Here is a 22,381-nt window from a genome sequence, read left to right as displayed (position 1 = left end):
CCCACGACACTGCTGCAAAGCCCTTTGTAACCCAGCCCCGCCGACCCCTGTGGTCTCCTCCACTGTGCCTCCCCGTCCACGACACTGCCGCAAAGCCCTTTGTAACCCTGCCCCGCCGACCCCTGTGGTCTCCTCCTCTGCGCCTCCCCGTCCACGACACTGCCGCAAAGCCCTTTGTAACCCAGCCCCGCCGACCCCTGTGGTCTCCTCCTCTGCGCCTCCCCGTCCACGACACTGCTGCAAAGCCTCCTGTAACCCAGCCCCACTGACCCCTGTGGTCTCCTCCTCTGTGCCTCCCTGTCTTACAGTCACTTATGTTATAGCTTAGGGAGCCACTTCCATTTCCTAGATTCCTTTAGACAGTAGTGCTCCCTTTGCCAGGAAAGCCTTTTCTTCCTTTCCCCATCCCTCCAAACCCACCTCCTCTATGTGGTGAATGTTAAGGTCCTTTACCCTTGGAAAGAAGTAATATTGTTTCCACCCTCCCTCGACTCCATATACTATTTATACTAACATGTATTTTTCAGGTATTAAATAGCCACCATAGACAGGCACTATACTTGGTGTTGGAATTGTGATTACTCCTTGCCAATGTAATAAAGAGTCATAGTAAATGTTATAGAAGTTTGTACTACAAGAATACACACAGAGAGAAATTCACTCAGCATCTCAGCGTTTAATATCAGTCTTTCAGAGGTAACTCTCAGCTCCTCTAGCCTTCCTACTAGGATGATGCAGGTAGTTTCTTATGGCGCCTTCCAGGAGGAAAAAGCTAGAGATGCTTGTCCCTTGGCCACCTACTCAGCAAACAGAGTACCCCCATCCTACACATGAAACCCCTTAAATCAGGAGCGCTCTCTTTAGACGCTGAGACTTCCTGCCAGTAAGCAGCTAACACCCTGTGTAATCAGGTGAGGAGACTTTAGCCATTTACTCTGAGATATAGTATAGGCATACAGCTGCTTCGTAAGTCGAAACAGGATGCATTTCAGGTAGCAAGAATACCTGTGACAGGAAGACAGGTAGGTAGAGATGGTCAAGACTGAGAGTCGGTGGGTTATTGAGCGGTGTCTTCTCAGTACGTATTTCCCTATCATAGAAGTTATCTTTTTTTTTTTTTTCAGGATGTATATTCTGTAAGTTCTTCACGAACTTTCTATTCTTAACTTCCTAGGGATTAGTCATCGGGTTTAGTTTAACAAGTAGCTGGGAGATTTCTGTATTTTGAAATAGGCCTGTGGAGCAGCCGAGAGGCTGCTGGGAGGTAGGATCCCTGGACCCTGGGAAAGGGAGAGCACTGAACTCTGAATGAGTGTTGCTGCCTGTAGGGGATCAGCAGGGAGGAGTCAGTGCCGGCTGGGAGGGTCTGGGCACTCAGGAAGGTCCCTGAAGCCTGGGTAGAAATTTGCAGAGGGAGGTGGCGAGGGCATGTTCTATAGCTGGGAAACTTTCTCTCATGCCCAGTTTCCTGCTTGGCTCTGACAGCTCTAGCCTCTGCTCAGGTCTTTCTTGAGGTCTTAGGAATTCTCTGAACCTTCCAAAGAGGATTTGGAGGATGAAAGGTGTCCATTCACGATTTCCATGCATTTTTACTGGAAAGCCAGATAAGGGGGCAGATATTAACCAGATAAAATAAGGTAGATCTAACCCCTTACTCCTCCCCCTCCTGCTTTAAACTCAGAAATAGCTCTGACACATTTTACCAACTAAAGATGTCTGATTTTCAAGTGTAAAACACCCTCTAGAAGGGTTCAAACTCCCTCAGCTCTTCCTTGGAGTGAGGTGAATTTAAGTAGATTAGCATTTATTGGTTACCGAGAACACCAGAAATGGGAGCTTTATTTGGGATGGGGATGCAGACAAAAGAATTCTGAGCAGGGTCAGGAGGGGACCTTTGAATCTGCTGCCTCGGTGCTATGCTTGAGTTAAGGTCACCACAACGAGGTGGGAAAGTTGTAAACATCAAGCCTGCCTGATTCTGGGCTGGTCAAGCCTGGGCTCCTGAATCAGTCCATTGTCCTTCCAGCCAGTTTCTCGAGGAGAAAGAAAGGTGCAGAAAGTGTCGTGTATTGCAGATAACAGATATATTGCGGATAGTGGATATATGCGTATAAGCCTCCCGTCTCCTTTTTGCTCTGTAAGATACAGGACAAGCTTCCGTGTGCCCCAGGGTGTATGTCAGTGTGTGATGAAGGCTGAGCAGGCAGATGTGAGAGCCCCTGGGCTCCTGGGAGAAGGTCAGGGCGGGCTTGGGTCAGCCTGGTTTTGCCCCTGGGGTCCCTGTGCACCGGCTTTACGTCCTGCTGTCTGCGTGCCCTCCTCTCAGGCTGTAGAGAACTTCATCTACTCCTGTGCCGGCTGCTGTGTGGCCACCTACGTCCTGGGCATCTGTGACCGACACAATGACAACATCATGCTGAAGACAACCGGCCACATGTTCCACATAGATTTCGGCCGCTTCCTGGGCCATGCCCAGATGTTCGGCAACATCAAGCGGTAAGCAGCCCCCTGAAGCCAGCATGTGCGTGTGGGCCTGGGAGGTCAGCGGAAATGGTTCAGAGCTGGAACGCAAGCCCACGATGGGAGAAGGCCCCCACACCGCAGTGTGGCCCCTGGGTTGAGCAGCTCTGGGGAAGAGAGCACTGAGGCCTTGCAGAAGAAGGCAGGGACCAGCCCTCGCCCCTGCCTGCTGAGGGCTGAGCAAGGGGAAGCGAGCCCAGACCACAGCCAAAAGAAGTACCAGGTACCCGGAGGAACATCACTAGCTCACAGGCAAGGGACCAGCGGACGACGTGTCTGGGCATCTTCTAAGGTTAAAGTGGGAAAAGAAACAGTGTTGGAGGAGCCCGTGGACCCAGTGTCACGCAGGTTTCGAGGGATGAGGGGAAGCTCCCCCGACAGCCCACACGGTGAGCCTCCCCTTGGTGCTGACCTTCTGCCTGTGTGTTCCCCTTGGCTCAGGGACCGCGCCCCCTTTGTCTTCACCTCGGACATGGCGTATGTCATCAACGGGGGTGACAAGCCTTCCAGCCGCTTCCATGATTTTGTTGACCTTTGCTGCCAAGCCTACAACCTCATTCGCAAGCACACCCACCTCTTCCTCAACCTTCTGGGCCTGGTGAGGAGCTCCATCCCTTTCTGAAACCCTCCTTCTTATCATCTGACACCATCTTTAAGACTCTCCGTCTTGCTTCCGGAGATCTGCTTCTCTGAGCCCGAGATAAAGGCAGGGCCCAGACCACCTGGGGACAGTGGTGTCTGCTGGTGTCTGACTTCCTGCTCCAGACCCCCCAGCTCCTGTGGCCTGCCAGCTGCTGCCCACCACATCTCCCTACCACCCTCTAGAAGGGTTAGGGAGCGAAGCTGTAGAAAATCTTGAACTCCTGGTCCTTACAGACACCCTCTCCTCTTTGCTCTTCTAGATGTTGTCCTGTGGGATCCCTGAACTCTCAGACCTGGAAGACCTCAAGTACGTGTACGATGCCCTGAGGCCTCAGGACACGGAGGCCAATGCCACTACCTACTTCACCAGGTGAGACGCTGCCTACGAAACAGTGCTGCCCAGTCTGGTAGGTAATTTCCAGGCCGCTCGATGGGGAGGAGCTGGGCTAGGGAGACGGGAGAGGCTTTGCTCTGGTGGCAGAGCTTAGAGTTGACAGCATGGGTCAGTTGTCTGACTTGGGTAAATCATTTTACTTCTCCCGGGCTCAATCTCCCACCTGTACTTGGGTGCTGACCTTTACACAGAGGTATTGCGATCCCTTGCTTGCTTTCTCACCAGGTCACGGTCAAGGACGTTGTCTGTGGGGCCGTGTACAATAGGGATTTTGTAATAGTTTTTAGCTCTCTCGATCGGGACCTTCCCCCTTGTCAGAACATGGAATTTCATGGTTCCATTTTCCCACATTCGATGTTTTTAGACACATTATGTATGGAAGCAGGAAAGTGCCTGTGTACTAATGTCGACGGTTTTGTCCGTTTTATTATGTACCCTTTTGGGAAGTTAGCGAGTTAAATTTTCTCTGGGGCTAATACAGTACCTTTCCTTAGGAACTAAAATCTCTGTGTTGGGTTTTGTTTGGTGAGGATCTATTGTCCTGAAGCTTGAAACTCAGTTTGTCAACAGTATTTAGACTTTTACGTGGTGACCCCACGGTGGCATCCCACGGTCCCTTCCTACTTTGGCCCAGGCAGGCAGTGAGGGGAGATGAGACCCCCAAGGTCCACAGGAGTAAACTCTATTCAGATGATTGTGCGCAGTCGTGTCCTTATAAGGCTAGCACACAGGGGAATGATCTGAGCTGAGCTGCGTGTTAGCCTCCGGTGTCGGGCGACATTCCTTGAGATACAGCTCTGCCCAGGCAGCGGGGACTTGGGTCTGTGGTTGTGACCTTTTCTTCCCATCCTTCCGCAGGTTGATAGAGTCCAGCCTTGGCAGTGTAGCCACAAAGCTCAATTTTTTTATTCATAACCTGGCTCAGATGAAGTTTTTAGGCTCAGATGATCGGCTGACCCTCTCCTTTGCTCCACGAACACACACTCTCAAGAGCTCAGGCCGCATAAGCGGTGTGTTTCTCTGTCGCCACGAGAAGGTCTTCCACCCCAACAAGGGCTATGTAAGTGTCTGCTCCAGTCTGGCTCTCTCCTGCTTCCCCGCCACCTAGCTTGTTGTGGCTCTGCTTCTTTCCTTCCACACTGTGGGTGCTGGAGCTGGCTGAGCACCCTGTGCTGGGGGCAGTTGCAGACCCTTTCCCCTCCCCTGCCCGAGTGGCCTGCCTGCCGTCAGGGAGATGAGTTGGATGGCTGTTCCCTCTGAGCCGAGGGTCTTGTGAACTAAGGATTCTTGTGAATCTTTGCTTTCATTTTCCTGCATATATGTATTATCTTCGTCTCCATTAGAGACATTTTTATCTTCTTCCTTCTGGAACGCATAACTCTTCCAACACACACACACACACATACACACACACCCTCTGTCCCTTCACCTGCCCTCTTCATTGGTTTGGCAGGGTGTGTTCACTAAGATTTGGGCTTTGCAGATTTACGTGGTGAAGGTGATGCGAGAGAATGCTCACGAGGCCACTTACATCCAGCGGACGTTTGAGGAGTTCCAGGAGTTGCACAATAAGCTGCGGCTGCTCTTCCCTTCTTCCCTCTTGCCCAGGTAACTGCTCCGCCTGCTCTCTGCACTGAGGGGTAGCAGGAAGGGCAGCTGGGGGCTGGACAGCACGGCCCTTGGGAGTTAAGACCTGCGTCCTTGGTTTTCTTAACTGGCAATGTGCCATGACAAGCGCTCCCCCTGCTGGCCGTGCGCTTCTGAGGCTCTCAAGTGGTCTTCTCCAGCCTCAGAAACAAGCCTGGGTGCACCTGCTAGGGCGGCAAACTGGGTCTAAAGGCAGGGGATTGACGGCGTCTGAAGATGTTTTGAAGTGTCTAATCTTCTAAAAAGTATTTTTGAACTATGTAAAGAAAATGTGATGTATATACAAAATGGAATATTACTATACTACATGATTCCACTTATGTGAAGTTCTTAGAGTAGTCACATTCATGGACACAGCAAGTAGAATGGTGGTTGCCAGGGGGAGGGAGCAAACGGGGAGCTGCTTAATGGGCACAGAGCTTCAGTTTGGCAAGAGGAAAAGGCTGCAGAGGGATGGTGATCATGGTGTCACCACAGTGTGAGTGTGTTTAGTTCCGAACTGTACACTTACAAATGGGTAAGACAGTAGATTTTATGTTAGATGTGTTCTACAGCAATTTTAAGGAGCAGTTTTTCAAATAGAGTTTGAACCATGATCAGCTCCAGAGCTGCCTGAGCACTTCTGGACAGCTGCAGCGCTCTGCTCAGCACTTTGGGTTTCTCTTCCGGGGTCCGTGGAATTGTCCAGTGGGAGATGCTGCGCGTGCGTCCTCGGCACAGACCTGCGGAGCCGGGCGAGGCGTGGAGTCGGGGAGAGGTCCCTGGGGAGGGAGGCCGGGAGAAATGCGGATCAGGTGGCTGAAAATGAAAGTGGAATGGGACTAAGGGCTATTGCTTCCTTTTCTTCCCACCGGCCGCCAGCTTCCCCAGTCGCTTCGTGATTGGCCGCTCGCGAGGAGAGGCGGGGGCCGAGCGGCGCCGGGAGGAGCTGAACGGCTACATCTGGCACTTGGTCCACGCGGCCCCGGAGGTGGCCGAGGTGGGTGGCCCTCTGTCCCTGGCCGGCCTGGCGCCGCTGAGAGGTGGGGAGTGTGGGCGGAGGCGGGTGGCCATCGCAGAAGGCGCTCGCGTTTCCTGGGTCTGTCCGGGGAGGGCGGAGGGCGGTGGGTCGTGGCACCAGCCCCATTGAGCTGCGCTCAGAAACGTGAAACCCAGACACACAGTCGGGCACACGGAGACACAGATCTGTGTCAGCTGCCGCCACACAGTGCTTGTGCTAAGCAGGGGCCTGAGGAAATGGAAGGTTTCTGAACAAGCTGAGTATGTGTACCACCTGGATTTTTCTTTTAAACAAGTGGTGTTACAATTTGGTATTATAATGGTCATAAAGACAGAGAGTCATCAGGAGTCTCATCACCCTAAAAAACCGTCTAACCCTATTTCCATGTTTCCTTCCTATCTGGCCATATATGAATGTGACTTTTACAGTTTTATAGTAGTTTTTTAATTTTTACTGTAGTGTCTGTAGTTAGCATAACTTTAAATATCTATGCTAAGTTAATATACTGACTTGCAATACCAGCTCTTTAACCATTCGCCTCTTGAAAGATATTTAGATAATGCCCCTCCCCACCTTTTCACTATTAATGCTAGAGTGGGTATTGTCACACATTTTAGTTTTTGGTTTTGTTTCCCTAATTGCTTAGGAAACATTCTCAAAAGTACGATTTATAGTCCTTATCCAAGGCTGGCTTAAGCTAGGGATCAAGCCTGGGACCAGGCAGTGAAAGCTCTGAGTCCTAGCCACTTGCCTGCCAGGGAATGCCGAGAACGGACTGCTTTTGAGTTGATGTGACTACTTTTATTTGCTTTCTTTTTTCAAAACTTTTTTATACGGGAACTTTCAAACATACAGAAAAATAGAGACATGGTATAATGAATACCTATATATTCATCACCTAAACAGGTATTATTTTTTGCCATGTTTGCTTCATCTGTTTTTTCTGAAATATTTTAAAGTAAGTCAAAGCCATCATGACATTCTACCCCTAACTACTATGCATCTCTAAAAATCAAGGACATAATTTTACATAACTGGACTGTTGTTACACCACCCAACTCATAGCCCATATTTAGAATTTTCCTGTCGTCTTCAAAATTCTTTAAACAGTTGGTGTTTTTGAGCCATGACCCAAATAAGAACTGCATATTACATTTGGTTATCACATTCTGTAAGTCTCTTTTAATGTTGAGGAGTTCCTTTTTTCATTGGGCCGTTGTCTTACTGAGGAATGACCCTGTTTTCTGATTCTGTTCCAGTGTGATCTGGTGTATACCTTCTTCCACCCCCTGCCCAGGGATGAGAAGACTGCGGGCAGCAGCCTGGCTCCCAAGTCCTCAGGTATGGTGCCGTCTCTGTGACGTTTCTGCCAGTTTCCCTGTTGTGGTTCAGTCACTCAGTCGTGTCCGACTCTGTGACCCCATGGACTGCAGCATGCCAGGCCTCTGTCCTTCACCATCTCCCAGAGTTTGCTCAAACTCATGTCCATTGAGTCGATGACACCATCCAACCATCTCATCCTCTGTCTTCCCCTTCTCCTCCTGCCTTCGATCTTTCTCAGAATCAGGGTCTTTTTTTAATGAGTCAGTTCTTTGCATCAGGTGGTCAAAGTATTGGAGCTTCAGCACCAGTACTTCTGTTACCGAATTCGCAAGCCTGTGTGCCCGATGCACAGTGAGGCCTATCAATATGAAACATTAGAGCCTGGAACAGAGAAAGGTTTTATTACAGATTCATACAAGGAGATGGGTGGCTCATGCCCTAAGGACCCCAGTGTTACTGAAAGCTTTCAGCTAGGCTTTCTAAAAGCAAAAGGTGAAGGATAGGTGTGGTTAGTTCTTGCAGACTTCTCGGTGTCAGAGTCTTGTTCTTGAAGTTAGGTCAGTGGTCAGGTAACAACGTTCCTGTGAATCTCTGCTGGACAAATGTTATTCTCTGTCCTGATAAGAAAGGGCAAAGTCCCAAGGCACAACTTTAACCCTCCAAGGTCCCAGTCCTGGCTAAGGGGAGGCATATCTCAGCTGGCAGCTCCTCAGGGCCAGGTTCCCATGTCTTGCCCAGCTGTCATCCCTGAGGGAGCCTGGCATCTAACCCACTGGTCCTCAGTCTCCTCAGGTTGCCCAAACGGGGAGACCAGGTCCCCCAGACTGTGACCAGGCAGACGGCCACTGCTAGAGGGTCACAGAGACAGGGATGGGGGAGAGGGGCACCGCTCCTCAGGGCCAGGGCCAGGGCTAGTGGAGGGCCTGAGTGAGGGCTGCCAGGAGTCATCTGCAGTCTATTCCCTGGGCCCCCAGCTCACCACTGGCCCGAGGCTGGGTAAGCTGGAGGGCCTCCAGGAGAAGGCCTGGATCTGCCTCTTACTCACTTCCACCTGATGACCACCATACCTCTGACCCTTGACTCAGCCACTTCCCCAGTGCTCCCTCACTGACAGTCACCAGTGGGCGGGGCCCGCTGCGGCCCTGGCAGTAGCTGAGCAGGAAAGGGACATTGCTCGTCGACAGTGGCAGGGTCTGCTGAGGGACCTGAGCGGCTGCTGAGCAGGACCTGTTGCCCAGTAACAGGTGCAGAGTGATGAGGCCCAGCAAGGGCTGCCTGCTCAGGGCTGTGCTCACCTTGTTCCTCTTCCAGTGAGTATTCAAAGCTGGTTTCCTTTAGGATGAACTGGTTTACCTCCTTGCTGTCCAAGGGACTTCTCGAGAGCCTTCTCCAGCACCACAGTTCAAAAACATCAATTCTTTGAAACTCAGTCTCCTTTATGGTCCAAATCTCACATCAGTCATGACTACTGGAAAAGCCATAGCTTTGACTACATGGACCTTTGTTGGCAAAGTAACATCTCTGTTTTTTAATACGCTGTCTAGATTAGTCATAGATTTTCTTCCAAGGAGCAAGCATCTTTTAATTTTATGGCTGCGGTCACTGTCCACAGAGATTTTGCAGCCCAAGAAAATAAAATCTGTCACTATTTCCAACTGTTTTCCCATTCTATTTTCCATGAAAGTGATGGGACCAGATGCCATGTTCTAAGTTTTTTGAATGTTGAGTTTTAAGCTAGCCTTTTCACACTCCTCTTTGACCTTCATCAAAAGGCTCTTTAGTTCCTCTTCGCTTTCTGCCATAAGGGTGGTATCAACTGCATATCTGAGGTTATTGATATTTCTCCCAGCAGTCTTGATTCCAGCTTGAGCTTCATCTAGCCCGGCATTTCTTATGATGTACTCTGTATAAGTTAATAAGCAGGGTGACAGTATACAGCCTTGCCGTTGTACTCCTTTCCCAGTTTTGAACCAGGCCATTGTTCCCTGTCTGGTTCTAACTATTGCATCTTGACCTGCATTTAAATTTCTCAGGAGGCAGGTAAGGTCTGATACTCCCATCTCTTTAAGAATTTTCCACAGTTTGTGGTGATCTACACAGTTAAAGGCTTTAGCATAGTCAATGAAGCAGATGTTTTTCTGGAATTCCCTTGCTTTTTCTATGATCTGGCGGATGTTGGCAATTTTATCTCTGGTTCCTCTGCCTTTTCTGAACCCAGCTTGTACATGTGGAAGTGAAATAAATGCAGTTGTGTGGTAATTTGAATATTCTTTGGCATTGTCCTTGTTTGGGATTGAAATGACAACTGACCATTTCCAGTCCTGTGGCCACTGCTGAATTTTCTAAATTTGCTGGCATACTGAGTGCAGCACTTTAACAGCATCATCTTTTAGGATTTTAAATAGCTCAGCTGGAATTCCGTCACCTCCACCAACTTTGTTCACAGTAGTGCTTCCTAAGGCCCACTTGACTTCTCATTCCAGAATGTCTGGCTGTAGGTGAGTGATCACACCAACATGGTTATCTGGTTCATTGAGACCTTTTTGTCCAGTTCTTCTGTGTATTTTTCCTCCCTCTTCTTAATATCTTCCGCTTCTGTTAGGTCCATGCTGTTTCTGTCCTGTATTGTGCTCATCTTTACATGAAATATTCCCTTGGTATTTAATTTCCTTGACGAGATCTCCAGTCTTTCCCATTCTGATTCTGTTGTTCTTTTCTATTTCTCTGCATTGTTTACTGAAGAAGGCTTTCTTATCTCTCCTTGCTCTTCTTTGGAATTCTGCATTCAGTTGTATCCATTCCTTTTCTCCTTTGCCTTTCTCTTCTCTTCTTTTCTCAGCCATTTTGTAAGACCTCCTTTGACAACCATTTTGCTTTTTGGACTTCTTTTTCTTGGGGATTGTTTTGATCACCGCCTCTGTACAATGTTACGCACCTCTGTCCATAGTTCTTAGGGCACTCTGTCTATTAGATCTAGTCCCTTGAATCTATCTGTTACTTCTACTGTATAATCATAAGGGATTTGATTTAGGTCGTACCTGAATGGCCTAGTGGTTTTCCCTACTTTCTTCAATTTAAGAACCAATTTAACTTCTCTGAACCTTCCGAAAGGTAATTTTTCCTGCCCCCATTTCTTCCCAGGTCTCTCTCCTTGACTCATCTCTGTTCCTTGGCTTACTGGCTAAAGAATCTGTGGGGTCCACAGCTCCTTGAGCAGATTTATCATGGATCTACTTACAGACTGAAATTGGATAGACTCACCCCAATCCAAGTCATGCTGGCAGACAGCAACCTAAGTCGTGCTCGCAGATGCCACGTGGCCGATCCCTGATGGGATATCAGGAATCTGACATGGAGATAGGGCAGGGGGTCAGAAGAACACAGAGACATCTGCCTGGCACCCGATGGGGCAGGGCTGGCCCCCTGACCTTTCTCTCTGTCCTTTGCCCCTACAGAAGGCACATGGGCCCGGCCAGTCGGGAAGGTTGGCGGAGAGGTGAAACTGTCCATCTCCTACAAAAACAATAAACTCTTCATCATGGTGATGCACATCCGGGGCTTGGTAAGTGCCTGCTGCTGCTGCTGCTGAGTCGCTCAGTCGTGTCCGACTCTGCGCGACCCCATGGACGGCAGCCCACCAGGCTCCTCCGTCCCTGGGATTCTCCAGGCATACACAGTCCTTACTGGGATCTTTATCTTCTGGCACTTTTCTGACTGATGAGACCTGTTTTGTACCCCCCTCTCATGAGAGTAATCACAAAAGTTTCTAGATGAATCCCCAGTGAGCCTGCTCCCATGCTGGGCCTATGGTATGACCAAGCAACGCTGGACACAGCTTCTTACTACCTGTGGCCTTTGGCAATTAGCCCAGTTACTCTTAGCCTCATTAAAATGAGATAATGTTAGCGTCTGCCACATAGGGTTATTATAGGGGTTAAATGAGATAATGCAGGTAGAGTACTTAACATAGTGCCTGGTATTATTATTATTATGGTGATTATTATGAGAGAGACCCAGGGGGCCTATTTCCTGGTTATAGAGGTAAGGCAGCCATATGACAGCCTTCAAGCAAAATCAAGGGAGTGTATAATTACTAAATTTTTGATATGTTTCTGAGAACCTTATGAGTGGAAGGGGAAGGGAACTCAGAATACCTACGGAGTCCTGGACTTTTGCAGGTTGCGGCACTGCTGTGTGGCAGGAGGTCCATGAGGTCTGGAATAAGAGGTGATAGGGGTTCACCCTCAGCATCACTCATTCATTTTAGCCAACAAGTCTTCATCAGTCCCTTACTGCGTGCCAGGCACTGATACATTGGCTCTGGACAGGAGGACAACAAAATAAAGTCTCTGCCTTCAGCGAGCTCACAATATAGTGGGCGGAGGGAGGCAGTTAAGTGAAATACACGGCAGGTCAGATAGTGGTAAGCACTTTGCTAAGAAATACAGCAGACGAGGAATACCGGGGTAGCAGGAGGGCATCAGCAGTTTCTCAGAGCGGCCAGGGAAACCCTCACTGATGAGGAGGTGCGGGAGGGGCCATGTGTGTCGGGCCCTGCAGGGGGGCCAGTGTGACTGAAAGTACTGGAGCAGGGGGAGAATAGTGGATGCTGAGGTCGGAGGGGGCCGACCAGGGCGGTGGCCCTGCACTCAGGAGCATGGCTTTTCCTTGAGTGAGATGGGAGCCACTGGAGGGTTTGAGCAGAGGCATGCCAAGATCTGACTGAAGTTTTAAAAGCATCAGCCTGCGTGAGTCACTAATTGGCTGACCTTGAACAAGCAACTTCATCTCTCGGACTCATTTCTCTGCTTATCTCTCACTAGGGGTTTCCTGGGTCAAATGACAAAGTAGACAGACATTGGGTGAAGATATCTGGGGATATTATGGTTCATTCGGAACAGACCAAGTTCTGGTGTGCCCTGAGCATTCATATGCAGAGTATAGACTGGTGTCATGGGTGATCTGATGTTTTAGGATGACATCTAATGTTACCGTGGTAGGTGTTTCTGGCAGAATGCAGTAGGCTGGCTGGGAAACATAAGTGATTGTGCATTGCTAGAAGCTGGGTGTGGGAGAAGAGAGACTGGATCAGGGAGTGGTCACAGGAATAGTGATACAGGGGCAGATAGACGGTTTGGTTTCTCATTCCCTTTGTAGCAACTGCTCCAGGATGGGAATGATCCCGACCCCTATGTCAAGATTTACCTCCTTCCTGACCCTCAGAAAACCACTAAGAAGAAAACCAAAGTGGCCCGGAAAACCTGCAACCCCACCTACAATGAGATGGTATGTGGGGAAGGTGATGGGCGGGGCTGGAGTTGGTAAACAAACTGTGCCTGGTTTTGTAAATAAAGCCGTAGAGGGACATGGCCATTCCTGTTCGTTTAAGTCTTGCCTGTGGCTGCTTTCACATTGTTCCAGTGGGGTGAGTATCTGTGACACAGACCAAACTGTATGGCCTGCAGAGCCTAGTGTATTCCCTATTTGGCCCTTCATGTTAAAATGTTTGCTGATACTTAGGGTAGGGATTCCACAGTTGGGCGTGGTCTGTGGGGAGGAGGAGCCTGCTGGCCCTTTGCTGATAATGAACTGTGGCCCCGATGCTGAGCCTTCGTCTGCTGGAACCCTGAGCTGAGAATAGGGTTCTTCGAAGGTCCCCTTGGGTACTGTATGCCTCCTGTATTCCCTTGGACCTTGGTTGGGGAAGTAAAGTGGTCTTACGCTCAGCCAGATCAAACCACCACAAACTACCTTTTTTTTTTTTAACCAGAACATTTTTTCTTTGTTAGGTTCACTTGTTCCCCCCGCCCCCCCCAGCATTTGTTTGTTTATTTGGCTGTGCCAGTTCTTAGTTGTGGCACACAGGATTTTCGATCTTCACTGAGGCATGTGAGATCTTTTAGTTGTGGCAGTAGAATCTAGTTCCCTGACCAGTGATCGAACCCAGGCCCCCTGCCCTGGGCGCATGGAATCTCAGCCACTGGTCCGCCTGGCAAGTCCCTGAACCACAGCAGACAAGCACCTCCCCCTTCCGTGTCCCCTCTCTCACTGCCTCCCTCTCTTCCCAATTTGGCGTCTGCAGCTGGTGTATGATGGAATCCCCAAGGGCGACCTGCGGCAGCGGGAGCTGCAGCTGAGTGTGCTGAGTGAGCAAGGGTTCTGGGAGAATGTGCTCCTTGGGGAGGTGCACATCCGCCTGCGAGAGCTGGACCTGGCCCAGGAGAAGACTGGCTGGTTTGCACTGGGATCTCGAAGTCCTGAGACCTTATGAACACAGCGGAGCCCGGGCCTGGGACCCCAGGCTCACGGCAGAGCCGGGGAGAGGACTCGTCCCTTCCTCGGGCAGGGGCATGGCCCTCGGTGGGCCTCCCTGCCGTCTTGGCCTCCAGGGTGGGAGACACGGAGAGTAAAGAGGCTCTCTGCTGTCCCCTCCTCTGAAGACTGCGTTTGAGTTGGTTGTGATGAGCAGCCCTGTGGAGGCTGTGAGGTTGCAGCAAAGTTTTAAGTTTACCTTGTGTCAAGGGAGCAATGCCTGGTTTGAGGTGTGTGAGGTGTGCTGTAGAAGTAGCATTTAGCGGGAGGGTGGGTGGGTATCTTTATTTTTATTTTTAAAAAATGAAATAGTAATGTTGTCCTAACTGGACAGGAAGCCTTATGAGAAGGGACTTACATGTGCCCTAGAAGGCAAAAGAGGAAGACTATTTGGACTTTTTTTGATTAAGGTTCTTATTGGACTTGCCCCTAGGTTTTTGTTTGTTTTGCGTCTCTATCTATAGGAATTATTTGGGGAGGGGCCCAGTGGGCCCTTGGGGAGCATCCTCCCTCCCTGAAGCAGGTCAGGAGGGGCAGGGAGGGCTGGGTGTGCTTGACTGAGGCCTGCATGCTGGGCCTGTCTGATTTTGCCTCCAAAGGAGAGCAGTGTGATGCCTGTGTGTGTAAGGAAGGGCCTTCCGGATGGGGTTCTACAGAGGACCTGTGCTCAGGGACCTGGGCTCGTCTGGGGGGAGTTTTTCCTCTGGTCTGGCCCTGTTCTGCTAGGGCATGCCTTGAACACTGTCTTCTGCCCCTCCGGCAGCCTTTCTGGGGACCGTGCTGTCCCTGTGAACGCGCTGGGGTGATCCCCCACAGGCCTCTCCCTCCAGCTCCCTCCGGTGGGACGGGCCGCGGCTGGGTTTGGCCGCGGGCGTCCTGGCCCTGGGGAGGGCTCCGGGCTGCGCGTGCCAGCAGGGCCGCGGGTGGGCTGGCCCCATCACCTGCCACTCCCTTCTTGTCACTGCTTCTCCCCCAAACTCCGCCTCTGTCATGTTTTCTAGTAAGGATTGCTTTCATTCTGTGGGGCCATAAACCTGTTATTCCGGAGCCAAAGGGGTGCCCTGACTGAAGAAAAGGGGTGCGGGTGGGGGATCCCATCAAAACTGGGTTTTTTCCTGTGATTTTCTTTGGTTGTGTGGAGGCTGGATTGAGCTGAGCTGGGAGGGAGGGACTGGGTCTCTGAACTCTTATTACTCTTCATTCCCTACCAAATGGATTTGAAATTCACTCGTGCGCTTTACTCCAAAGGGTTGTCCTCCTTGAAAAAAGAAGGAGCGACTTTGAATTTGATATTAACTTTTTAAATTGGTGGCTGTGTCCAGTGATTTGGGAATGGAGTTAAATGGGGATACTCTTTGGATTGTCCTCCCCAGCTCCAACAAGGATCAGAAATTTCCCCTTTTGTTAACTCATTCCATAACTGGAGAAAGAAGCGCCATTGATTAAAGCCACAGAGCAGTAAGGAAGTTATAAACTTTTAAAGTAAAAATGCCAAGAATATAGCTGGCTGCTGTGAGCAGGAGTTGGGAGAGTGGGGAGCAGAGGTGGAACTTCTCCAGGTGAATGGACCAGAGATGTGTTACTGGCTTTTTGCCTGTAGCTCATTTGACTTTGACCCTCGATGCCCCTGATTTAAAGAGATCTGTGTACTGTACCCACTTCCCAGATGTCCTTGTATCTCCTACTTTCTCTGGAATTGTATTTTCTAATAAATTGATGTTTAGAAAAACAAAACTATCATTTTCAAGATTTGTTTATGTTTAAATGTTTAGGTTAAAACGTCTGACATATGAGATGAAGATGATAATGTTAGTAATGGTTCCATAAATGATAACTTTTATATGCATGTGTCAGCTGAATCTTTCCTTACAACAGCTTGATCAGGTGAGTAGTATTATCTCCCAGTTTACAGACAAGAGATAATTAAGTAATTTGCCTAAGGGCATAGCCAGTCGGCCTTGGCTCTAGAATTTGAACCCAGGTTTGACTCCAAACCTGTGCTACTTTTTCTAGGCAGTGTTTAATACAATCCTTTAAGTTATTAAACACTCGATAGTTTTGTAGTGTTTTAATATACATGTCATTTTTCATTACAGCTGTGCTGAAAAGCAGGTTCATTTGTTAACTGTCAACATTTACTGGGCTCACCAGTCACTGCTACCTGGGGGCGTGCCTCCACCGCAAAGAATACAGTCCTTGGAGCTGTGCACTGGGCCCTCTCTGATTTAGTCACTAAGTCGTGTCCGACTTTTGCGACCCCATAGACTGTAGCCTGCCAGGCTCCTCTATCCATGGGATTCTCCAGGCCAGAGTACTGGAGTGGGTTGCCATTTCCCTCTCTACCAGGTAGCAAAGATTACAAAGATAAATGAAGATGGTTCTCTGCATTTAAGAAGTTTACTGCCTAGTGATAGTTAACCCAGCCTGTTTCATAAGAGAGGAAACAACCTTTGAGAGGCCACACAATGATTATATTGTTAGAGCCGAGCCATTGCCCAGAATTGAACCCACATGAAAGCTGGAGGTGATGTGACCCTTGTTGCAAGCAGTTTACTCAGAAGTTTTCAAAAGTCTCCAGTGTGGAGTCATATTTCATGCTGGGAAATTTTGTGGGGCTTCCAAGGGACCTTTAGTAGTAACAGTAGTAAGTGATAACCTACCTTCTGTGTTTCTAAGTGGCTTTGAGATGTCACTGCAGTTCTAGGCAAGTCCCAATAGACTTTTTAAAAGTTAGAACTCGAGTCTGGCAAGAGTCTTAGTTAAGGAAATTTCTTGGCCAAATGGGGTAGAAGTCTGAACCACCCAGAGGGAGTGGGAATGAGGACTGGGAAGTGTGCGGGGAGGGGTGCCCAGGGAGAAGAGCAACAAGCCCAGGAGACTGGATTTTCTGAGTTCAAACAGAGGTGGTAAAAATGACGTGACTGGACGTGTTAGGGTTTGAGGGGTAAAGGTTAGATTAGACTTGAAAGTTCAAAAGTGAGGCAGCATTTTAAGTTGGGAGGTAATTCTGGTGTCTGGGATTTGTCTGATACGTCTGTTCACAACACTGATGGCCTTCTCTGGGTCAAGTGGGTACCAAGCACAATGGCTACTAAGATAACAAGGATGTGGATCCTGTCCTCAAGGAACCCAGAGTCCAGCTAGGGAGGCAGACATGGAAACACAGTTAGAATGCTGTGTCCCGGACAAGGTGCAAAAGGTGAGGGATTGGGCAGGCAGAATGGGCGTCACAGGCAGATATTTGAATTGAGCCTTAAAGTCCATCAGGGCTCTGGATTTCATTCCCAGTGTGATGGAGATGCCATTACAAGGTTTTGAGAGAGGGATTATAGCACTGTACGGAGTCAAAGATCATTCTGGTTGCTGTTTGGAGCAAGAATGGAAGCGGTCGTCTAGGAGGGGAGTGGCATTACGATGGGGATGGTGCAAAGTAGTTCAAGTCTGGATATATTTTGAAGGTAGAACTGATAGGGGGCTTCCCTGGTGGCTCAGCAGAAAAGAATCTGCCTGCTGATGCAGGAGATGCGGGTTTGGGTTGGGAAGATCCCCTGGAGGAGGGCTTGGCAACCCACTCCAGTATTCTTGTCTGGAGAATCCAGTGGACAGAGGGGCCTGGCGGGTTACAGTCCATAGGGTCATGAAGACTCAGACATGACTGAAGCGACTTAGCACCTAAGTTTAGGGGCTTGGCAGCTGGGTGAAAAGGACTGTAGGGGCATTATGGGATGGGGAAAATGGGCTTGGCGGATCTCAAGAGTTTTATTTTGCTCATGGTAAGTCTGAGATGTCCGCACATCCAAGTGGAGAGGTAGGATGATGGAATCTGAAGCCCAAGGGAAGGGTCAGTCTGGAGTTGAGAAGCGGAAGTTGGCATTTAGTCCTGTGGAACTGGATGAGATCACTTAGAGAGGCTTGAAAACAAACAAAGCAACAGGTGACTGCGCTCTGATGCAGCCAACGTTTAGAGGAAGAGGAAGAGTCCCTGGAATTGTGGGGACACGGAGGTGATGAGGCCATGGAAGTCTGAAGACAAGGGCTACTGTAACGAGGGACACAGACTGGGTGGCTTAAACAGCAGAAACTGATCTCAGTTCTGGAGGGCAGAAGTCCAAGATCAAGGCATAGGGTTGGTTCTTTCTGAGAGTTGAGAAAGAGAATCTGGTCTACGCCTTTCCCTAGCATCTGGTGGTTTGCTGGTAGTCTTTTGCATTCCTGGGCTTGTAGGTACCTCACCCTAGTCTCTGCTTTCAGTTTCACACGGTGTTCTCCCTGTATGTGTGCACGCATGTCTGTATCCAGATTTCCCCATTACATAAGGACATAGTCATGTTGGATTTGGGCACACCCTCCTGACCTCATCTTAACATACAAGGACGATATTTCTAAATAAGGTCACATCCGTAGGTCCTAGGGGATTAAGACTTCAGCATCCTCTAGGGGTGCACACATCAACCCACAAGTAAGAGAACTGGATTTGGCAAGATGTTCTTGGTGATCTTGATAAAATCTGGGTGGTTTTTTGCTGCACTGGCTTTGTTGTGGCCAGTGCCCTTCTCGTGGTGCCTGGGCTCACTAGTTGAGATGTGTATGGGCTTCGTTACCCCATGGTATATGGGATCTTAATGTGTGTCCCCTGCATTGGAAGGAAGATTCTTAACCACTGGATCACCAGGAATGTCCCAGTAAGAGCTGTTTTAATGAGTGTTTGGGATGAAACCCACATTGCAGTAGCCTGAAGACAGAGTAAGTGCAGAGAAAGTGGAGGCTGTGAGAGCAGACAGCTCTTGAGGAACTTTTGCTGCAGTGGTGTGGAAACTTGGAGATGCAAGTATCTAGGGAGAAGTTATTTGCTGCTTAAGATAGGCAGTATTAACCCATGTTAATGTGAGTGTTCAACTAGTTTAAGAAAAACAATTACATGTTACAGGAAAGAGGAGATAAAGGAGGCCAGATTTCCTCAAGGGGACATGAAGGGATAGGATCCAAGAGGCTTCTTCGCTTATAATGGGATCGAAAGCAGAGCGTGTGGGTCCAGATGCAGGTAGATTGGTGGATTTGGTGGTGAAGAAATGAAGTTGTTTATGCCCAGATACAACTCAGTGAAGTATAAGGTGTGTCCATAAGCTGAGAAGAATGTGTATGGGAATGCTAGAAATTTGAATCAACATTGTGAAACAGTCTCAGCGTAGGCGATGCAAAGCTGCTGAGGAACTATCTAAGGGGACTGCTCTGGCGGCACAGTAGTGCGGATCCTGTACCACTGCAGTGGGGGTGGGTTCAGTCCCTGGTTGGGAAACTAGAATCCTGCGTGCCTTGGCCAAAAAATAAAACAAAAACGAACTATGTAAGAGTGCCTGGCGTAGATGAAATTTGTCATCACAAATAGGAAGCGAGTCACTCAGCACGTTTGAGTGCTCTTCTCAAGCTCAGCAAGACTATAGGCTCAGAATAAGTGGATAGTTGGGTTTCACTAGGGTTGAAATTTTGCCAGAGAAGAATACTGGCGTAGGAGAAGAGCATGAGAATGAAGGATCTTTGCATGGGGGTAGTTTTCACACTGGGTCATGAGATTCTGGATCGGGTAAGGAGGGTGATGAGTCACAAAAAGGTGGTAACTGCGATGGTTTGGAGGTTTGGCGAGGGCAGTGATAGCAGCTGAACAGGGGTTTCAAGGCAGTGAGCTGGAAAGATAGGTGCTCTCCAGAGTGTGAGATACTTGAAAAATAATTTTGGAGGGGGTACTGACTGAAAAATGAAGGGAAAAGCTACACACCCTTTACCTTAGACCCTGAAAAATCTCTGAAAATAAATATAACTGAGGTTTAAATTATCTTCTGCCAAACTGCCAGTCAGCTTGCCTGTCTAAAGACTTCTTGTCTTCACCAGCAGGCACACAGCCCTGGCAAGACAGTGCTATCTCTGCGGACAGAGCTGCCTTCCCTCCGCTGCCTGCTTGATAGCGGGCTTCAGGAAGTGGCTCACACTTTATCTTCCTACCAAGACTGACAAGGCAAAGTCACATATTCTTAAAGTTTTCCAGTACTTTATGATCCCATTGTTTCCCTTTAGAGCAAATTCCAAGGTAAGGAAAGTAAAAATTATATATCCAGTGATCAGATGGGGAAGGCAGGCCCACTCAAGATGTTTTAAGGAATATGTGGAGGGAGGCAAGTGGTGTTATGACAAAGCTGAACGGAATGTAAGAGACTTGGCCACAAGGAAGATGCGATTATTTTAAAGTATTAATACTCTTCCATTCATTCAACAAACATTTATTGGCCACCGATTATGTGCCAGTCAACATCCTAGGTTCCTAAACGTTTTGGTCTCAGGATCCCTTCCTTAAGAACTGGGAAGGACAATTGTTGAGGACCCCAAAGAATTTTATGTAAATTATATCTATAATTATTGTTTATAATTATTGTTTTAGAACTCAAACATGAAAAAATTTTAAAATATTAATTTAAAAAGATAAACCCATTACATGTTAACATAAATATCAAAGAAAAATTTTTTTAATTTTTTAATGTCTAGCAAGAAGAGGGCCATCGTTCTACATTTTTCGCCAATGTCTTTCATATCTCGCTTACTAGAAGGATCTGGGATCTCATATCTGCTTTGCATTCTGTCTGTTGCCAGATCACGTATCATGTACCCCCTAGAAGATCCATGTGTACTATATATTCATGAGAAAAGGAAAGTTAAAAAGAAAAGTAACAGCTTAGTATCATCGTGAAAATAATTTTGGCCTTGAGGACCCTCTGGAAGGGTCTTAAAATGGGATCCTCAGGGGTGCCCCAAAATTTGGGAACCACTGTGCAAGGTATTGGTATACAGCCCTCAACAAGCAGAGAGCAGCAGGAGAGGACATTTACAGGGATATATACAGAGCAGTGTGTTATGCTCTAATGGAGTACAGTGGTATAGTTCTGACTGTGAAGGTCAGCAGAGACTTCGAGAAGGTGTTGACACTAGAGCTGAACCTTGAAGCATGCGTAGATATACAACAGAGGAGGTGAGGGCCTTCTTGACTGAGAAACTGTGAATAGTGTTCCTCAGAGTATAACCTGCATGAAGGGAAGTTACTGAAGAGAAGGCTGGAAAGTATAGGGGAAGAGCAGACTGTATAGAGCCTTGCTCTGCAGATGATGGGAAAAAATCTTTAGTGAATACATAACAAACATTAGCTGATGTCTGTGCCTCTAATCTATCTAGGAGAGGAACAATATTAGAAATTTAGTTCACTCACCAACCCACTGAGCTTTGAGTATTTAATTTGCATACCCGGATCTCTTGTCATTAAACTTACTCCCATTATTAACATATTTTTTCTGAACTGTAAATGAGCTATTGCTTGAGAGATGGATAATAAGATAAAAAGGGATAAACTATAGAAATTGCGGACCTCTTAGTTTCCTAGAAAGAAGTGACCATTCTTCCAACAGTCTCAACAAAGCAAGAGGAGCAGCTGGCTTCCTGTGGGTTCCTGAAAGATCTTATTGCTGTCTCCAGGGCTCAAACCTCCCTCTGAACAAATACTTGACTTCAGAGGTTTTTAAAAAGTTTTATTAGAAATAAAGAAATGGACTAAGATCAAACTCACAAGAAAGAATCAAATGTAGCAACTGAGATTATAAAGTGAATTATAAAGTCATGTCCGACTCTGCGACCCCATGGACTGTAGCCCGCCATGCTCCTCTGTCCATGGGATTTCCCAGGCAAGAATCCTGGCATGGGTTGGCATTTCCTTCTCCAGACTCTTTACCCCCTGATAGACACAGTTTTTTTCAAAGGACAATTCTCTGTGCTTCCTTCTTTGGGTGTGTATCCCATGGTTCTAGGGGCTCAGGATACAAGTATGACTTGAAGGGGAAGCAGAGACGAGAGTAAACACTTCTAGGGTCTCCGTTTCTTTCCTCCTCTGTTTGCCTCATTTGAAGAAACTAACAGGGACACCACCTGAGAAACAGTTCACATTTTTAATGAAAGACTTATGTGGGTTAGATGCTGAAAGACCTCAAAGCTGGATCCTGTTGCTGCTGCTAAGTCACTTCAGTCGTGTCCGACTCTGTGCGACCCCATAGACGGCAGCCCACCAGGCTCCCCCTCCGAGATTCCCCAGGCAAGAACACTGGAGTAGGTTGCCATTTCCTTCTCCAATGCATGAAAGTGAAAAGTGAAAGTGAAGTCGCTCAGTCGTGTCCGACTCTTCACAACCCCATGGACTGAAGCCTACCAGGCTCCTCTGTCCATGGGATTTTCCAGGCAAGAGTACCGGAGTGGGTTGCCATTGCCTTCTCCGAAGCTGGATCCTAGGTAACACTAAACCATTATTTAGAAATCCTAAAACCGAGCGGGCAGGAATGCATAATGATTCGTTTTTCACTTAAGACTTATTAATCACGCCACATTATTAGTGTTTTTAACACCAGATATATATTTACACATTTCCCAACTTTTACTGGACTTAAATCTTAGGGTGATGATCTGTTATGCCTGGAGTCCAAGTCCCCAAAACTGAGAGAATAAGACGTCCACAGCAA

At 48.2% G+C, this 22,381-nt stretch overlaps 1 protein-coding gene across 1 annotated transcript in view; it reads left to right on the top strand.

Annotated features, from left to right (window-relative positions):
• Positions 1-15,572, top strand: part of PIK3C2B (phosphatidylinositol-4-phosphate 3-kinase catalytic subunit type 2 beta) — a 71,947-nt gene extending 56,375 nt beyond the window's left edge. The window contains exons 25-34 of the mRNA XM_018060016.1: positions 2,327-2,496; positions 2,962-3,118; positions 3,423-3,532; positions 4,415-4,616; positions 5,040-5,164; positions 6,065-6,182; positions 7,463-7,544; positions 10,982-11,088; positions 12,684-12,812; positions 13,609-15,572. Coding sequence (XP_017915505.1) covers positions 2,327-2,496; positions 2,962-3,118; positions 3,423-3,532; positions 4,415-4,616; positions 5,040-5,164; positions 6,065-6,182; positions 7,463-7,544; positions 10,982-11,088; positions 12,684-12,812; positions 13,609-13,797 — 1,389 coding nt within the window. The 3' untranslated portion in view covers positions 13,798-15,572. The remainder of the gene's footprint in view (positions 1-2,326; positions 2,497-2,961; positions 3,119-3,422; positions 3,533-4,414; positions 4,617-5,039; positions 5,165-6,064; positions 6,183-7,462; positions 7,545-10,981; positions 11,089-12,683; positions 12,813-13,608) is intronic.

Source organism: Capra hircus, chromosome 16 (assembly GCF_001704415.2).
Source record: "Capra hircus breed San Clemente chromosome 16, ASM170441v1, whole genome shotgun sequence".
In the NCBI taxonomy this organism is placed as follows: domain Eukaryota; kingdom Metazoa; phylum Chordata; class Mammalia; order Artiodactyla; family Bovidae; genus Capra; species Capra hircus.
Note: the sequence above shows the minus strand (reverse complement) of the source record. Positions and strands in the feature narration are given on the sequence as shown.